General features: G+C 41.5%; 1 protein-coding gene and 1 pseudogene across 2 annotated transcripts in view; one reads left to right on the top strand and one right to left on the bottom strand.

Moving 5' to 3' along the window:
- PPM1H (protein phosphatase, Mg2+/Mn2+ dependent 1H) overlaps window positions 1-16,136 on the bottom strand; it is a 302,588-nt gene extending 286,452 nt beyond the window's left edge. The window contains exon 1 of one of the 2 annotated variants that reach the window (XM_061416617.1): window positions 15,364-16,136. In XM_061416617.1, coding sequence (XP_061272601.1) covers window positions 15,364-15,608 — 245 coding nt within the window. In that variant the 5' untranslated portion in view covers window positions 15,609-16,136. The remainder of the gene's footprint in view (window positions 1-15,363) is intronic. The other variant, XM_061416616.1, reaches the window with a different exon arrangement.
- Window positions 15,765-18,334, top strand: part of LOC133248685 (gamma-secretase subunit APH-1B-like) — a 150,793-nt pseudogene continuing 148,223 nt past the window's right edge.

The following is an 18,334-nucleotide window of genomic DNA, read 5'->3' as shown; positions in this document are numbered from 1 at the left end:
ATTTTATTGTATTCGTTTTATTGTTTCAGAGATACTGACTTTAAAAAAAAAAAAAATTGAAATGTAAACCCTGAATCAAGCAAATCTATCGGTGCCATTTTGCCTAACAGCATTTGCTCACTTCATATCTCTGCGTCACATTTTGGTAATTCTTGCAATATTTCAATGTTTTTCATTATTGTTATATTAGCTATTGTGATCTTTGATGTTACTACTGCAAAAAAGATCACAACTCACAAACGGTTAGCATTTTTTAACAATAAAAAAATTTTTTAACCTAAGGTGTGTCCATTATTCTTAGGCATAATTCTATATTATATTCTCAGTGGACTACAATATAGTGCAAACATAAACTTTATATGCATTGGGAAAGCCAAAAAATTTATGTAACTCATTTTATTGGTGATATTCATGTTATTGCAGTGGTTTGGAACTGAAACCACACTATCTCTGAGATATGCCTGTATAGCTGACAAAAACAAAAACTCTAGGATCAACTTGGGAACCAGTACCAGTTGAGGAGTCAAATTGAATGAAATTAAATTTTAGTACAGAAATTTCTTTATTCTAACTGGTGTATACGTACATAACTTTAAATAAGAAGATATTGTGTGGGGGTTGGACAGAGGAAAATGGACCAATTACTTTATATGAGTTTGAGTTTTCATATCAAACAAAAAGTGTAAGATTCAGCACAAATGATTTAGGTGAACTAAATCATATTAATAGATTGGGCTTAATTCAATAATGCTTTAGCTTGTGCATGAGAAAGGGTTAATGAATAGGAATCTTATGAAAACACCAAATCCCTACCTCCATCTCCCAAAATAAACTATGAAGGGAAGAAAATGAAGGAAAGGAAAAAAAAAAAAAAAGCTGAGCAGATGAGACAGCAGAGAAAGGATGGATAATGTTCAGAAACTTCAGTGGGCTTCCGAATTCAGTGTCCATGCAAACAGACTTTCATTTTCAGCCACTCATAAGCCAAGGAATCTACTTTTTCTAGAAGAATCTGTTCTTACTGCTTACTTCCAGCTAAAAGTCAAAAAGCTAGATGTACTTTTTCCCTGTTTCCTCACAGGGCAGTCCAGATGCAGGGAATACAATGCAATGCCTCCAATAAACACTTACTAATGTTCAGAGATTTATATCTGAAATTTGTAAATACTGTGATAACTGTTATATTCCCAGGTGTTGCACTCATAATTTGAAATCAGCCTATAGAACAAAGGTGATCTTTGCTTCATTTGACATTAAAAGAACTCCACTGCTTACGTCCCCACTATTTTCTGGTCTATATATCTGAGCATTAATGTGTACAACTCTGTATTAAGTTTTAAAGAAATTAGATGCCCATGCCCTCAAGATTATTCATGAAAAGTTAAACAGTTAAAAACAAGAGATGTCATCATTTATCCTTCATATGAATGACAGCCAATGAGTGCCTTAGCTCTGGAGACAGACAAAAGCATTGAGCAGTTCTTCAGAGTAGGGTTTTAAACCAGTCCTTAAGGGTCACTTTTCTAAACCTCATAATTTAATCCTAAATCTGAAAAAGAAGTGTGGATCAACAAAAACATTACTTTGGTAAAGTACTTTAAAATAAAGGACATAAATGACATTTCAGCATCACTGAAATGACAATGAGCCATGAGGCAATATTCACACTGAACACTGATATTTTCACACTACTGAAGTCACTAGAAATACTGGAGAAGTCCAATCTGAACACTTTCCCCAGAAGAAAATGCCACTTTTAAAAGTATGGTTTAACAAAGTTTTAGCTATAAGGCTATTCATTCCAGGACTGTTTTAGTAGTTAAAAAAAAAAAAAAAAAAAAACTGGCTACCACCCAAGAAAAATGTATGTTAAAATCATAAATGGAATACAATGTAACTGTTAAAAACAACAGAGTACAATATGTATTGACATGAGGAGATAGTCACTCCAGTAACTCCATTTCAAGTGAAAAAACTACTACTCAGTATGTAGAATTATCCCATTTTGTAAACAAATACAAATGTCCTTTAGAGATACAAGTTAAAGATAATTATAAGTGATAGAATTTATAAGTAATGTTTATGTTTTTCATAGTACTTAGACTTTGAAAGTGCCTACAATGAACACCTATCAATTCTTCAATAAGAGAAAAAAGAATATCATTATAAAAATATTAATTCTATGTTCCTCACTGATGAATGCCTTTCACCACCTTGTCAGGTCAGAAGCCATCTAAAGATGTTTTTAAGTTCTTCTCACCCACAGTCAGGGGATGATAGAAACTGTTTCAAGATCAACTTTTGCCCAAGGGTCAAAACTCTGTTAGAAAATAAAAATATTCTCAGCAGGAGTTTAATTAAATTTACAGCTGACAAGCATCAGACTTTTCAGGTAACTTGCAGAACTTTGTGAGCCAAAAAATAAAACTATTAAGACATCGTTTTTAACAAGGAAAAGGACGTCGGGGACTTTGAAGTAATGTGCTACACATGTGAATCCCAAACAAAATAATCTCAACATGAATATGAGCTGGAAACCCAGAGGTACAAAAGCCAAGCCTGTCAGCAGAGTTCCAGTGTGGTCCAGGCTTCTTAAGAATCAGGGAAGGGGATACTTTCCTGGTGGCCCAGGGCTTCAGACTTCACCTTCTAATGCAGGGGGTGTGGGTTCAGTCCCTGGTCAGGGAACCAAGATTCCACAAAACACCAAAACATAAAACACACAATACTGAAACAAATTCAATAAAGACTTCAAAAAATTGTCCACATTAAAAAATAAAAATCATCAGGGAAGGAAGCAGTAAGAGACCTAAGCTATTTTATATTGAAGAGGAAAAAGCTAATGAAAAATAGGTTGTGGATAGTAAGGACTCATACAGTAGTAAAACAATGGTTAATCCTTTGAGTTTGACTTAAATGCTAGCAGTTCATTGCAATCATCACCACACCCACCCTTCCTACTGATTAGAAAATATTGTGCCTGGTTAAACAATTTTTAAGGGGCAGCAATACTTATTTTATACAGCTTGCTGGGTAAAATCTTCCATGAGGGATCCATCCAAGAAAATAAATAAAAGGGTCTCTAATAGTGAGAAGGTTGGGAACCAAGACTGGAAGGAACCTTCAGCGGCCCCCAGAGACCAATGACACCCCTTGGTGCCCCAGAGGATGGCAAGGCAGTGGGCAGGGCTTCAGATGGTATGCGAGGTGGGAACGGGACAGCGTGGCCAAGTGGCACTGTCAGCACCGACCTGATGACCGGGGGCACTGAGAGAGGAGGCGGGGCAGGGGTTCAACAACAGGCCCCTGCAATCCCCATCTGAGCACCTAGATGGTTTAAAAAATAAACACCAGCTGCTATAGTTGGAGTTGCCAATTCTTTTTTTCTTCCCATTTACTGCTGCACTGAATCACCAGCCCAACTCTGGACACCTGGTTCTAACAACCAGGCAGCATGGCCCCATTATTAATAATTACAGGGCAGGGTGCCAAGAGCCCATCTAATCTGGCTCTTTGGCTCTGTTCTAAACCCTACTTTACAGGGTAAAAGCTGTCCTAAAGGGCTGAAAAAAATTGCTCAGTTTTTCCAAACATATATTTTAGAGTTCATTCTCATAGACTATTTATTTGCAACAAAATACTGTGGCTATTTTCTCTTATAAAAATAAAAAAGAAGAAAACAATGGGCTCCCCTGGTGGTTCAGGGGTTAAGACTCAGTGCTTGCACTACAGGGAGACTAGGTTTGATCCCTAGTCAGGGAACTAAGATCCTGAAAGTGGTGTGCTGAGGCCCCAAACCAACAATAACAAAACAAAACTCCCCGCTTAATAGTTCTTTCTGTAGTAATACCGATTTGGTTCCCTCCATCCCCTCACATCTTCCTATGAGCTATTCATATTTCTCGTACCTAAAAATGTTTCCTGCTAAGCATTTATTTTCTTTTATTTTTGCCAGTTGTGTGTTCTAAATATAACTTGTCAACGTTTGCCTTTTCAAACAGGCAAAGAATGATTAGTACATTGTGGCAGACTACTTAAATATAGTCTTTCAATAATGCACCGCACTTTTATTTTTAAAAAATCAATGTTTCACTTGAGATATTTTCCCCCTCCTATGCTTATATGAAAAAAAATTACCTGGTAGAGATGCACCAGTTTTCAATAGCTTAAATGTCTATTTGTCAATTCCCTGAAAGGACTACAGAGTGCACGAATCACTTTGGTCCTCTCGGCTTGGCAAATAATTGAACTTTCTGCTGGCCTTAGAGCCCTGCAACATTCATTACACAGCCCAGCCAGCTAGCAAGGCTCCACGAGACCTGACTAGTTCAAGATGCCAAGGCACAAATTCCCCAAGATGGCCCTGCAGGAGCCCATGCAGCTGGCCTCGCTGACCCCCAAAGTTCACTAACTTGAAACTTTCCATTCAAACTTGATTGTGCTTAAGTAAAAACTAAGAACTTTAGGTAACAGAACTCCCAATGTGTGTGCATGCTCAGTCATGTCTGACTGTTTGCCATCCCATGGACTTCAGCCTGCAAGGTCCTCTGTCCATGGAATTCTCCAGGCAAGAATACTGGACTGGGTAGCCATTCCCTTCTCCAGGGGAACTGAACCTGCATCTCCTGCACAGGTGGCTCTGTGGTAAAGAATCTGTCTGCCAATGCAGGAGACCTGGGTTTGATCCCGGAGTCGGGAAGACCCTCTGGAGAAGGGAATGGCTACCCACTCCAGTATTCTTGCCTGGAGAATACCATGGACAGAGGAGCCTGGCAGGGTACAGTTCATGGGGCAGCAAAGTGTGGGACAAAATTGAGCACAACAGTACTCCCAAAATAAATGTTACAAGGAACTGTCTCATTAAACCTGACTCAGAATTTGAGCCCCAGTATTCAAAATTTTTCAGTTTACTTCCTCATGTTTAAGTAGCTGTTAACAGTAAAACACATAATCTATTTATTCACTTTAGAAAAACACCACTAGGTAAAATGAACAGACTTTCATGAACTATGAGAAAGAACTATTAAGTGGTTTTAAGACTTACAGGGTTTCCAAAAACATTAAAATGGCAGGCAGCGGGGGTGGGGGGGTGGTGGCGGCTAATTGAAGTTAGGAAACGATGGTAATTTTGAAAATGTCTGGAGTTTTAAACATAGGAAATGCACACATATTATGAAAGTTAATTTTTTAGAAGTGTATTATACTCAACAGAACTATTTTTAAAAGCTTTGAAACTCATCCTTTCATATAAAATTTGATGTGCTAATTAATGTCCTTGTGGAATTTTAAGTCGCCTAGAGATTAGAGGTTATTTGTTTCCTCTGAGTAATAAAATATATTATACTCTCTTCTGTGGCATTTTATTTATGAGAATATGATGTCCATTAATGAATAATTTCACACAACAAATGGTCAGGTTCAATGATTCAGCCATGGTCACTAGGATCATGGGACTGCATGAGATTCTAAAGTAACATAAGTTCTCTCTGGGGCTCATTCTCCTTTTATTAAAATGGATAACAAGTGCTTATATTTAAATATACATGGCAGGGACTATATATGGCTTCCCTGATGGCTCAGCAAGTAGGGAATCTACTTGCAGTGCAGGAGACTCGGGTTCGATCCCTGGGTTGGGAAGATCCCCTGAAGGAGGCAATGGCAACCCACTCCAGTATTCTTGCCTAGAAAATTTCATGGATAGAGGAGCCTGGCAGGCTACAGTCCATGGGGTCATACAGACCTCTACAAATGCAACTTAGTAGTAATATTTTTTCTCATAAATAACATAGAAAGAAAATATAGGGAAACATTTAAATTTTACAGTCATTCAGAAAAAAACTAAGTCAGAAATAGTGTAACAAAGAAAGCACCATGGATTCACATTCCACACCAGAAAAAGAGCAATTAAGCAGGTACTTTAATTTCCCTAAGCCTGCTAGTGGATTACATCTACTTCAGAAGTAAGGTAAACATAGCTCAATGGAGTCTTTCTTATTCAGAAGCACTTTTCAGGCAACAGATTCTGAAATCTTTTCTGAACAGTGTGCTCCTCAGTTAATATTCACCTGCCTGGCTACCAGCTGAAGAGAGGAGTGACTCAAGTTTTAAACCAATTTTTCCTATTGATTTAATTGAATAAGAGCACATCAAAGAGATGTGTCATCTATTTCTGCTTTTCAATTTGACCCCATGTAAAACTCTCTTTTGGGTGAGTATTAAATTATGGAAAGTGTATGGATTAAGTGAGCATTTTTGCAGGACGCCAGTGTAGAAGTTCAGTCTGGGGTCCCCCTGCCTCACATGGATGAGAACCTGATGGTTTGGTGGTTTTCTCTACTGAGAAAGTCAAAGCTACTCAAACCTATCTTTTAATTTACTGTGGAAAATAACTTAATAGCATGAATCAAAGCCACTGGACTAAGGAAATACACACTTAAAAATAACAAGAATGGGACTTCCCTGGTGGTACAGTGGATAAGAACCTGCCTGCCAACACAGATGACTCGGGTTCAATCCCTGGTCTGGGAAGATTCCACATGCTTCGGAGCAACCAAAGCCCACGAACCACAATTACCGAGCCCACACTCTAGGGCCTGTAGGCAACAACTACGGAGCCTGTGTGCCCCAATTATGAAGCCGCCTGCCCTAGAGCCTCTGAGCAACTGCTGAGCCTGGGTGCTGCTACTCCTGAAGCCCATGCACCATGGAGCCTGTGCTCCACAACAAGAGATGCTCCTGCATGAGAAGCCCCTGTTCACCACAGCTAGAGAAAGCCGTGTGCACCAACCAAAACAAATAAAGAATTAAAAAAATATATATATATATAACAAGAATGGATTGATGGATAGACAAATGATTAAGCAAATGTAGCAAAATGGGTATTTTGGAATCTAGATGGTGGGCATATGTGTGCTCAGTATACAATGGTTTCGAGTTTTCTGGATGTTTGAAAATTTTCATAACAATGCTGGAAGAAAATTATTCAAAATTAAATTCACAGTGAAGGAGACAGCAGGCCCCATGGGAAAAACCTCAGTCTGGAAGCGAAGACTGGTTCTCAGCCTAACCCCAGGAACTCACAAAGTTTAAAACTGGAAAGGGCCTTGGGAATCCTCCAGAACGAGTAAAATACACGGTTTTTGAGTCTGTGAAAAATGAGAAAAATAGGAGCATAGCATTTTCAAAGAAACTAAAAACTTTTTTTTTCTTTCTGAGAGTGTATGTCTCTAAACTTCTGGTTCAAAATATCCTTTATTTCACAAAACGTTAGTATAGTAGATAAGAAATTTGGCTTTTTATGTCCTCACTTAGCAGTCAGATCTGGTCACCCTTGACTTCTGATCAATGTCCTCGTCTCCTGTCTTGACCTTCAGCAAGAATCCCCCTACCCTTGATGTTTCCTCTTAGTAATTTTCCATCCACTGCCTCATTGCTCCGCTCTCTGGTTATAAATTTCCAGCTGTCTTTACTGTACTGGGAGTTTAATTTTATCTCTCTCCCCATTACAATGTCCCTACTGCCAATAGTCTTGAATAAAGTCTTTCTTACCATTTTAAGTGCCAGGATAATTTCTTTCTTAATCATACCTTTGTACAGGTATGTATAAAGGCCTTGGGACCTTCAAGTACAGAGAACTTGGCACCTAATCATAATACTTGCTGAAAAGAACAATTTGCTTCCCTAGTGTGACCTTAAGGCTCCAAATACTGAGGTTTGAAATATACCAGAAGCATTAAGACGTTCAAAACAAAACAAACAACTTCCCTCACCCCCCAGTTTTGGTCTCTTATAATCTTAATACATGATTTCATTTCAACTTAATTTCAAAGAATAACTCTAAAGGGGGAAAGACTATGCCATAAACTTCTCTTCAGGATGATGACTATGTCCTAATTATGGACCCAGCATAGGAATACAATGATTTTATTGATTGGATGAAAAAAATAAAGGAAGCAGCTGAATGTTATTTATTTCCTGAGGGAATATCTCATAAATTCAAGGGAAAAATTATCAGTCATCTGTTAAAATTAGGCAAATGGGAGAAAATAATAAAGACACTTAATTCTTAAAGTAACTTATTTTTTAAATGTTTTAATTAAGAAAACAATTCCATTTACAATTGCATCAAAAAAAATAAGAATAAATTTAACTACAGATGTGGAACACCTATACACTAAAAACTATAAGACACTAATAAACTAAGTTGAAGAAAATACAAGTTGATGAAAGATATTCTATGATTACAAGTTGAAAGAATTTTGTTAAAATGTCCACACTACCCAAAGCAATCTACAGATTCAATGCAATTCCTATAAAAATTACAATGGCATCTTTCACAGATATAGAACAAACCATCCGAAAATGTGTACAGAACCACAAAAGACCTCAAATAACCAAGAAATCTTGAACAAGAACAAAACTGGAGGCATTACACTTCCAAATTTAAAACTAAAGTGATAGTAATACAAACAGTAGGGTATTGGCATGAAAACAGACACACAGACCAATGGAACAGAGTGGAGAGTCCAGAAACAGACTCACAACTATGTGGTTCATTAGTTTAGGACAAAACAACCAAGAATACACCATGGGGAGAGGTCAGCCTCTTCAATAACTGGTGTTGGGGGAAATGGACGACACAGGTAAAAAAAAAAAAAACTGGATACTATCTTACATCCTATAGGAAATTAACATAAGATGGATTAAAGACTTGAATGTGAAATTTGAAAATTCCTAGAAAAAAACATAGGCACTAATCTCCTTGACTTTGATCCTGGTAATGATTTTTTTGGATTTGACACCAAAAGCGAAGGTAACAAAAGTAAAAATAAACAAAACAGGCTACATCAAACTCAAAGCTTCTGCACAACAAAGGAAGCCATTACTAAAATAAAAAATCTACTGAATGGGAGAAAATATTTGCAAATCACATATCTGATAAAGACTTTATATCCAAAATATATAAAGAACTCATACAACTCAACAGCAAAACAAACAAAAACCCCAAAGTCCTTAATTTTTAAAATGAGCAGAAGATACATTTTGCCAAAGATATACACGTGGCCAAACAGGTACATGAGAAAATGTTCAGTTTCACTCATCATGAGTGAAATGCAAATGAAAACCACAATAAAATACCATCTCACACCTCTGAGAATGGCTATTATCAAAAAAATGAGAAATAACAAGTGCTGATAATGATGTGGAAAAAAAGGAACATTTGTACAGTATTCATGAGAAGGTAAATTATCGAGACCAATACGGAAAACAGTAGAGAGGTCTCTCAAAAAATAAAAAATAGAACTATTATATGATCTAGCAACTTCACTTGTAGGTATTTATCTGAAGGAAACAAAATGCTAACTCAAAAAGGTATCTGCATTTCCAAGTTCATTGCACGATTATTTATAGCAGCCAACAAACAACCCAAGTGTCAACTGATAGATGAATGAATGAAGAAAATATGACATATATATAAAAGATACATATATTTAAAATGGAATATTACTCGCCCATAAAAAGGATACCCTACCATTTGCGACAACATGAATGGACCTTAGTGCCTTATATTAAATGGAATAATTCAGAGAAAGACAAACACCATATGATCTCACTAATATTTAGAATCTTAGAAAAGAAACAACCAAACTCATAGAGAGCAGATTGATGGCTGCCACGGACGGGGCCTGAAATGAAGGTGGTCAAATTGTACAAACTTCCGGTTATAAAATAAGTCCTGGGAATGCAATGTACAGCATGGTGACTATAGTCAATAACACTGTACTGTATATTTTAAAGCTACTAAAAAGTTTTCACCACAAGAAAAAAAATTGTATCTGTGAGTTGGTGATGGGTGTTGACTATCTCACAATGGCTGAAACGACGGGTGATCATTTCACAGTACATGCAGGTACTGAACCATTAGGTTGTACATTTGAAGTCAGTATATGCCAATGATATGTTAATTTTTAAAATTGTCTAGAATAACACATTTTTAGAAGTCAATTCTATTATGCAGTCAGCTTTAAATTATCAGCCAATATGGATGTAACTGGGCTTCCCTGGAGGCTCAGACAGTAAAGAGCCTGCCTGCAGTGCGGGAGACCTGGTTTGATCCCTGGGTTGGGGAAGATCCCCTGGAGGAGGGAATGGCAGTCAACTTCAGTATTCTTGCCTGGAGAATCCCCATGGATAGAGGAGACTTGAGGGCTATGGGCTCACAAAGAATAGGACATGACTGAGCGACTAAGCATAGCACATTGATGTAACTATAACAAGGAAGCACTGTGTGGTGGAGCAAAATCAGAGATGATGTCTGTCTAACTGGGGCTGAAACACAGGATAAACCAATATCTCACAAGAGTTACATCTTTTGTCTGGAGCATTACTAGTCTTTGATGGAGTGGAGCCATTTTTCTAAGAAAAGGAACAGCCCAGGAGCTCCACCCCAGAGGGAATGACTTCATTATCATCTGAAAAATGGAAGAGCGCTTAGCCACCTGCTTTAAAGTAGGAAATTAATACTTTCTGCAGGTTAGTGGAAAGGCAGGTGAAATATTTTAGACTACTTTGCACTGATCTTCAGAAAACTGCTAAGGAGAGCTCTGTTAAGTGAATCTCCCACCGCCCCCCCCCCCCCCGCCCACAATAGTACACCCCATTCATTTTCCCCCCCTTATCCAACAAGAAGTAGAGAACCTCAAGTTTCTTCAGTTACAAGTCAAAGAGGAAGTTCCCAGGGAGGAGCTCTGCTACCAGGTATAAGAGGGGTGGGTGTAGCGGAGGTCAGAAGGGAAAAACAAAGGCCAGGGGATTTCTGAGCTTCGGGGCCAGGGAGAAATAGTGGTTTCTCTGTCATCACCATTAAACAGCCAACTAATGTGATTTACTTGTAATTGCTAATTAGGGCCAGTGACATGGGAGATGGAACAGCCTACAGATTCCAAACCAAATACTTGTGGGCTGTTGGCTGGATTTAAATAAGGTTATTTCATTAACATTTTCACTACCTTCATGAGACAAAAAGAACTTATATAATGTATATTTAACAGAAGCTCTCAAAGTAGCTTTCTTTAAATACCCATGCCTGGGGCAGTTTTGTAAGAAAAATAATTGAGAAAAAATTGCATAGTTACAGCTATAATCTAAGTAAAATGTTATAACTATGATTTATTCTTCCTGTACAAGCAAAGAAATCACTGATAAAACTTGAATATGATGATTTCATAGAGCACTGCACATTCTCTGGCATTATCTACTGCTGTAGTTTTAGGCACAAACTCCACATTCACTTGGATCTCTATGTCCAACTGACCATCAGTGGGAAAGAGGCTGGGCAAACAGATCAAAGGGAACCAAAGTCAAAAAGCAGTCCTAACCCATTAAAAAACTGAACCCATTTCCAAGTGCTTGTAGCACTTGGGTAGTATTTAAACTTATGGAGAAAGAAAGGAAGCAGCTGCCCTATGAGGTCTCTGGGTCAGACCACTGCTTCTCATGGTTCTCTGTGAGCTGGTCTAACAGGCTAAGTCAGTAATTTAATACCAAACTAAAAAATACAACTTGCTAATCCATGTTTTCGTAAAGATTTTAACTCGGTGATTATTGTCTGTAACTGTAATGTTTTACAGCCTAGCCGACAGCCCTGAAACAAATGGCTAAACTTTTCAACCACAATAGGAGGCTTTCTGAGGAGCCAGGAAATTCCATGTAGCACAATGCCAATAAATACTGAATAAAAGAGGGTTTTCTGTTTCTAGATCCCCAAACCTTACAGGGATCACTTAGGCTAATTCTCTAGTTCTATAACCTACAGAGGGGCTTCCTTGGTGGCTCAGCAGTAAAGAATCTGCCTGCCGATGCAGGAAATGCAGGTTCAATCCCATTTCCTTCTCCAGGGAAGATCCCCTGGAGAAGGAAATGGCAACTCACTCCACTATTCTTGCCTGGGAAATCCCATGAACAGAGAAATCTGGTGGGCTACAGTCCATGGGGCTACAAGAAGTTGTACACAACTTAGTGACTAAACAACAACATAACCTATAGAGCAGCTCCTTTTGAAAAGGATTAACAGTAAGCTGCAAAAACTAGACCATTTCTCCTTTTATTCTCTTTTCTACCAAACAAAAGTTCAACATTAGAGTTAACTTTCCTCTAATTCCTCAGTTACCAAGTGATGTCAATTCCTCCTCTTTAGGAAGGCTTACAAAGTAGCTCACTTTCTAGAAAGGTAAGCAAACCACCTGCGATTCAGGCTGTGACTCACACCCCTCTGATCCCCACTTTGAGCAATCTTCTTACCAATTCTCTCTCTCTGGTACCTTCTAAAACCAAGATAATTCCTCCTTCCAGTAGATCCTGAGCAGTATTACTGGCAGCGCCTCTGACCATAACCACAGTTGCTACTTGTCTTTTCTCTCCCCTTCTCTATTTCAACCATTTTGATCATTCGGGATGTATTGTCGCAGGAAGATAAAGTATAGTTCAAGGTTTGAGGAAGTAGTTCATCACAAGGGAAGTGGCAAGACAATGTCAGTGGTTAATCCGGGATACAGATGGATGTGCCATAGTGTAACACACTGGAGGGAGGTAGTTTGGGCTTCCTTGGTGTCTCCAATGGTTAAGAATCTGCCTGCAATGCAGGAGACGTGGGTGAGATTTCTGAATTGGGAAGATCCCCTGGAGAAGGGAATGGCAATCCACTCCAGTATTTTTGTCTGGAAAATTCTATGGACAGAGAAATCTGGTGGGCTACAGTCCATGGAGCAGGGAGGTAGTTTGGTGTTATGGGCTCTGCAGTCAAACTGCTTAAGTGCAAATATAGGCTCTGTTAAGGTGGTAAGACTCTGGACAAGTTGCTTAACCATTCAGTGTGTCTGTATCCTTATCTATAAGATGGAAATGTTAGTACCTACCTCACAGGATTGTTGTGAGAATCAAAGGATATGATACAAACCTGAAAACAGTATAATCACTAAACAGTAAGCATTATGCTAGTTACTTTTGAAATGTATAGTATGTATACATTCATGAAATGTATAGTATGCACACATTTGTAAATGTATACATTTCAACAGAATGAGGTAATTCTATATTATTTTCTTGGAATAAAGTCCATGACATAGTGTTTTGTGAAACTACAGAATAACATGCTTAGTTTGAGTCTATTTGAGAAAGGAAAAAGGAGAGCAGGATATTTATTTATAGGTGTCTCCAATTAGGTCTACAAAGGCAGTACCACTACTCAAACACAGAATTGTCTGGGTAGATGGGGGTGGGGGCTGGCTTACATCTGCATACAGGTCTTTGCTGGAATTCACAAGTATATATTAATTTCATAACTAGCTTTAAAAACTAAACATTTTACAGTGGCCTTTCTAACCTTCCAACTGAACCTCCCTTATGTTCTAGTCAAGGAAAAGATTAGCTTGAGATAAGGAAGCTGAGGCCCAGGTAGGAGGAGGTACAACTCCTCCCACGGGTCTCATTTCAGATTCCCTTACAGTCTGTATAGCCCTTTGCACATCATCTGCTTGCCACAGTTTTCAAACTGATCGTTTTTTTCCCCCTTCCCCTTCCTATCTGAGGCCCTCCTTTAACTGTGTTCAAGTAGCTTCCACGTTGTGTTTTAACATCTTTCTTCCTAGCTCTCATAACTTTCTCACCACTTGCCTGCTTATCTCTTAGGCCCTTCAGACCTAAGTGCCATGGCCCTGGTGAACCCACTGGAGTGACAATGGGTCCCTACACATTTTGACAGCACAGCGCCCCTTTTACAGAACTGTAGGACAAACTTTGCTCCGAGTTGATTTTTTGCCTTGCAAAAGTCCAAATGATCTTCCACGCAAGATGGAGGGTTTGGCGGAGTCCGAGGTGTTATTTTAGTCAGGAAATAGTACTTGCTGCTTTGGAAGGCACTTTTCAACCACACAAATGTTTTTGCTTTAGTTTTAACCTCAAAGGTATAATAATATTTTGTACCTCCCTCACCCCAACGCTTTCTTCCACGCCTGCCCTTTATTATGTGTTAATTTTTATTGTTTTAGCACTCATCACTCTCACCTGTTTCCTATTTTCACCCTCTAGTCACATAGCGCCATTTATACATATTTTCTATTTTAGCAGGTGGGGAAACAACTGTACGATTAAAGGGGAAGGAAAACAGAATTCGGAGTTCTCGGAAGAGCGTCTTGCAAACTGTCACCCCGGAACCCGGAGCGTCGGAGATCATGCCTGCTCGGGGCTATCCGGGCCACCAGAACAGGGTCAGCATCAAAGCGCCGGGCTTCGGGAGAGCCGATTGGTGCCCCGATGAACCAATCAGCGGGCGAGGCTGTGCACCGGCGGGGGAGGGCCAAGATTATAGAGCGGATGGAGTTAAAGCAAAAGGGGCAGGTGTGCCAGGCAAGGTTTCGCGTGCACTTTTGCACCCACCGAGTCATTATTAATCCCGAAACTCTGGTCTCCTAAATTCTGCCTTCCGAATTTCCCAGTTTTATGACGCTTTATAGGGGAAATAAACAGTTCTTATCCTACCATTCATAAGAAGCTCAATGGAACAGCTGTAGAGTTGGGGGTGGGGAGGCCATTAAAATCCTTCCTCTCTCCTTTCCCAGTTCCACTCCAGGTCGTCAACGTAACACAGTCGGTTCTTGAAATAGTAAATCACTCAACCTCTCACTTAATCGCCAAAGCTGATTACCAAAATGCTATCATTAGGCACCTGGAAGAAGTTGCCCCCTCCCCAAGGACTGGGGGAAACAGTATTGGCATTCACTAAAGGCACAGGGTTTTCTCACCAGCAAAAAGAGAAGCCAAGGAGCTCTTAGGCCGAAGTCTGAGAAACTGAGACCTTTTGAGCCTGTGCAACCCAGCGCCGGACCGCGGCCGCCGGGACAACCGCCCCCAAAGCCCCAACCCCCGGCGCAGCGACAGCTTCTCCAAGCTCTACCCCACAAACTTCACGCGGAGGCACAAAGATTTGGGGGGATGGGCGCACAGACACCAGATTTCCCTGCTGTGTTTCAAACTTCGGCAGGGCTGTTCCACGCACTTTCCTCCAAGTGACACAGCCCTCAGATTCACAGCGGCGTCCAGCCTTAGCTTTCCCACGGTCCAGCGCTGCCACCCATGACCCATCTACCACCCAAACCCGGGCTGGAGACGCCGCGTCCTTGGGGCTGGGGGAAAGGGGAGGAGGAGAAGAGAGGAATGGCCAGCATAAGTTAAGAGGTGCCCTCCGCGGCCTGGACGCCGGCAGCCAGCGGAGGGCCCTGGGGCCGAGGAACAAGGAGAGAGGAGAGCTGGAACCGTGCGGGGAAGGGCCGCGGAGAGAAGGGGCGCCGCCGGTGTCGCTGCACTCACTCTGCATAGCCAGTGGCCCAGGGCAGCCGCCGGGTCTCCTTGAGGATGAGGATTGGGCGGGCGATGTGGTCGGCGCTGCACTCCACCTCGTCCTGAGACAGCCCCAGGAACTCGGGTCGCCCGTAGGGGAAGCGCAGGGGCAGGTCCGAGCCTCCGCAGCCGCCGCTGCCGTGCTCGGAGCCTGAGCTGCCAGCCATGATGCCGCCCATGAAATTGGCCACGGCAGATTTCACTCGAGTGAGCATATTACTCCGGCGCCCGGCAGCAGTAGTGCGAGCAGGGGTCGGCGGCGGCGGCGGCGGGGGCCGGGCTAGGCGCAGCGCGGGGCATGCAGGCTGAGGCGGGCGCCGGGCGCACGGGCAGCCGGGCCGCGGGGCTCGCCGCGCGGCTCCCAGAGCCTAATGCTGCAGGGGGCCGAGCCCCGGCCTCCCGCGCTCCCTGCCGCCGCCGCCTCCCCCCGCAGCACTTCCGCAACCGAGCGGCATGGAGCGGGCCCCCGGCCCAGCCGGGGGAGACGCCGAGCGCACCGGGAGCGGCTGCGCGGCTGCAGCTTGCAGCAGGTCCCTTCTGTGCCCGCAGCGCTCGACTCCTGCGTGAGCGGAACTGAGCCCACCCAGCGAGCCCGCGGAGCCGGCGCGGCTGCTGCCACGGCTACCGCCGCCGTCGAGTCATGTGATAATCCCGTTGCAAGGGCTCCAGCGGCTGCCGGGGCAGTGGCTCAGCCCCTCCCCTGCCGGCCCGAGCGAGGCTCGCACCCGGACCGGGACCTCCTCTGGGAGGGAGCGCCAGGCCCCGTCGGTACCTGGCGGAGGGGATGGGGGGCGCTGTGAGCCGGTGGCTGCACAGGTGTCAGGGGAGGTCACGTGGAGCTGGGCCGCCGGGAAAAGCCAGTTGAGGAATCCACTCGCGGAGGAATGCTGCCTACGCTTTCAAAAAGGGAAACTTCGGACGCTGGAGGGGGAAAGGTAGACAGGTGAAATCCCGATGGGGCTGCTCCAGGTACTGGAGTGGAAAAGAGGAGCACCTGGTATGAGAGACTTCGGAGCAAAAAGCAACAACCCTCAGTGGTTGCATAAAAATCATTAAAAGTTTTTTCCGAGGCATTTATAGAATTACTTTTCTTTTTCTTTCAGTACCACCACACGCATCATTATCTGCCGAGCAGACCCTGTTTCAGTAAGGTTGATGGCCAAGAAAACAAAAGAGCTCTAAGAAATCAGAAGCAAGCACTATTTTACCTGTTAATTAATTGTGTAATAGGTTTATACAAGCATTTTCCTTCAACATACCAACAAAACCGGAGTATCTTTTCAAAGCTGACCCTGTTTACTATTGATACACTTAATGCAGCCTTTTCTTTATTCAAAACATTGTTATAAAATTATCTAAGGGTACGTTAAAATGGAAGGAATTCTTAAAAAACAAAGCAACTCAAATGCCAAAGTAAAACTGAATAAATGTCTGGAACCATAACATTTTGTGGTAATCATGTATTAAAACAAAATGTTTGTGAAGAATCGATAAATGTGCTTCATCAGGGGGTAACGTTTGTTAAATGTTGCCTTTTTTTTTTTTTTTTTTTTGCAAGAGAGCTGTGTCCTGTTCGTGTTTACTTATTCTGTTTCCTGTTCCTGTGTTTACCTACCATGTAATTTGCCAAGATTCTGTGGTACTTGTGGAGGTACACACTGAAAGGCTCACTTGGAAATCGGGAAGGAATACAGGCCCTTTTCTCAGTAAGTGGGGGCGGGGGAAAGAGCAGCCCAGGTTTTGGAAGGTAAGAAAATTCTTTGAACAGAAATTAGCATCCTGGCTTTTAGGGGAGAACTGAGTAAACTTCACTGATTCCCTTTATTCAGTATCTATACTTTTTAAGGCAATTTCTCCTTTGGCTTTTTCATGAATAGGTACTTCGGTTTACTATATACCAAATGATTATGTAAAAAACAACATTCAACCTTTCAGTGAATATCACGCCAGTCAATGAATTCTTTAATTCTTTTCTCAGAGGTAGCTCAACTGGTAAAGAATTCGCCTGCAATAAGGAGACCCCAGTTTGATTCCTGGGCCAGGAAGATCTGCTGGAGAAGGGATAGGCTACCCACTCCAGTATTCTGGCCTGGAGAATTCCATGAACTGTATAGTCCATGGGGTCCCAGAGAGTCAGACATGATTGAGTGACTTTCAGAACAGAAATGCAGTTTTTTATCTTGGCCCCCTTTCCCTAATTTTAAAATTGGCAGTGGAACTGAAAAAGATGCAAAAGCTGAAGAACCATCCCCTCCCCCCTAAAGTCTTCTCAATCTTTGCTTTGTTCATTGTAAACTGCTTCTAAATGAGAAATATCAATGTAGTGATTAAACATCCAACCAACTATTAATACCTGCTCCAGCATCCACTGAGTTATAGAAACTTAGAATCTCCTTGTCAAGCTCTTGTAGAACAATGACCTTTTAACAATTTTCTATGGATACTTCCTGCTTTCCAGGTGGCTCAGTGGTAAAGAATCCATCTGCCAAGCAGGAGATGCAGTTTTGATCCCTTGGCTGGAAAGATCCCTTGGAGAAGGAAATGGCAACACACTTCAGTATTCTTACCTGGAAAATTCCATGGACAGAGGAGCCTGGCAGGCTGCACATCACTGTTCTCAAAGAGTCAGACATGACTGAGCAACTAGACAGCAGCTACAACATAGATACTTCAGTAACAAATCTCTATTGAGATGAATTTACTATTTTCTTCCCTTCATTTCACCTTAGGGCAAAGCTTTACTAGAGGTTTTACTTTACCTAAGGCTTTCCTTAGGTATTTACTAGATAAAAGATTTATTTTTCAATTTAAATGTAGTACCCAATCGCGGTCAATAAATAAAGTCCAATAGTACAGACTGTAAACAAAAAAAGTAAAAGACCAAATCATTTCCTTAGGGGATGACCACTGTTAAGATTTTCTGTAGGCTTTTTTGTCAAGT

This window comes from Bos javanicus, chromosome 5, assembly GCF_032452875.1.
Source record: "Bos javanicus breed banteng chromosome 5, ARS-OSU_banteng_1.0, whole genome shotgun sequence".
Lineage (NCBI taxonomy): Eukaryota > Metazoa > Chordata > Mammalia > Artiodactyla > Bovidae > Bos > Bos javanicus.
The sequence above is the reverse complement of the archived record's forward strand: the minus strand, read 5'-3'. Positions and strand labels throughout refer to the sequence as shown.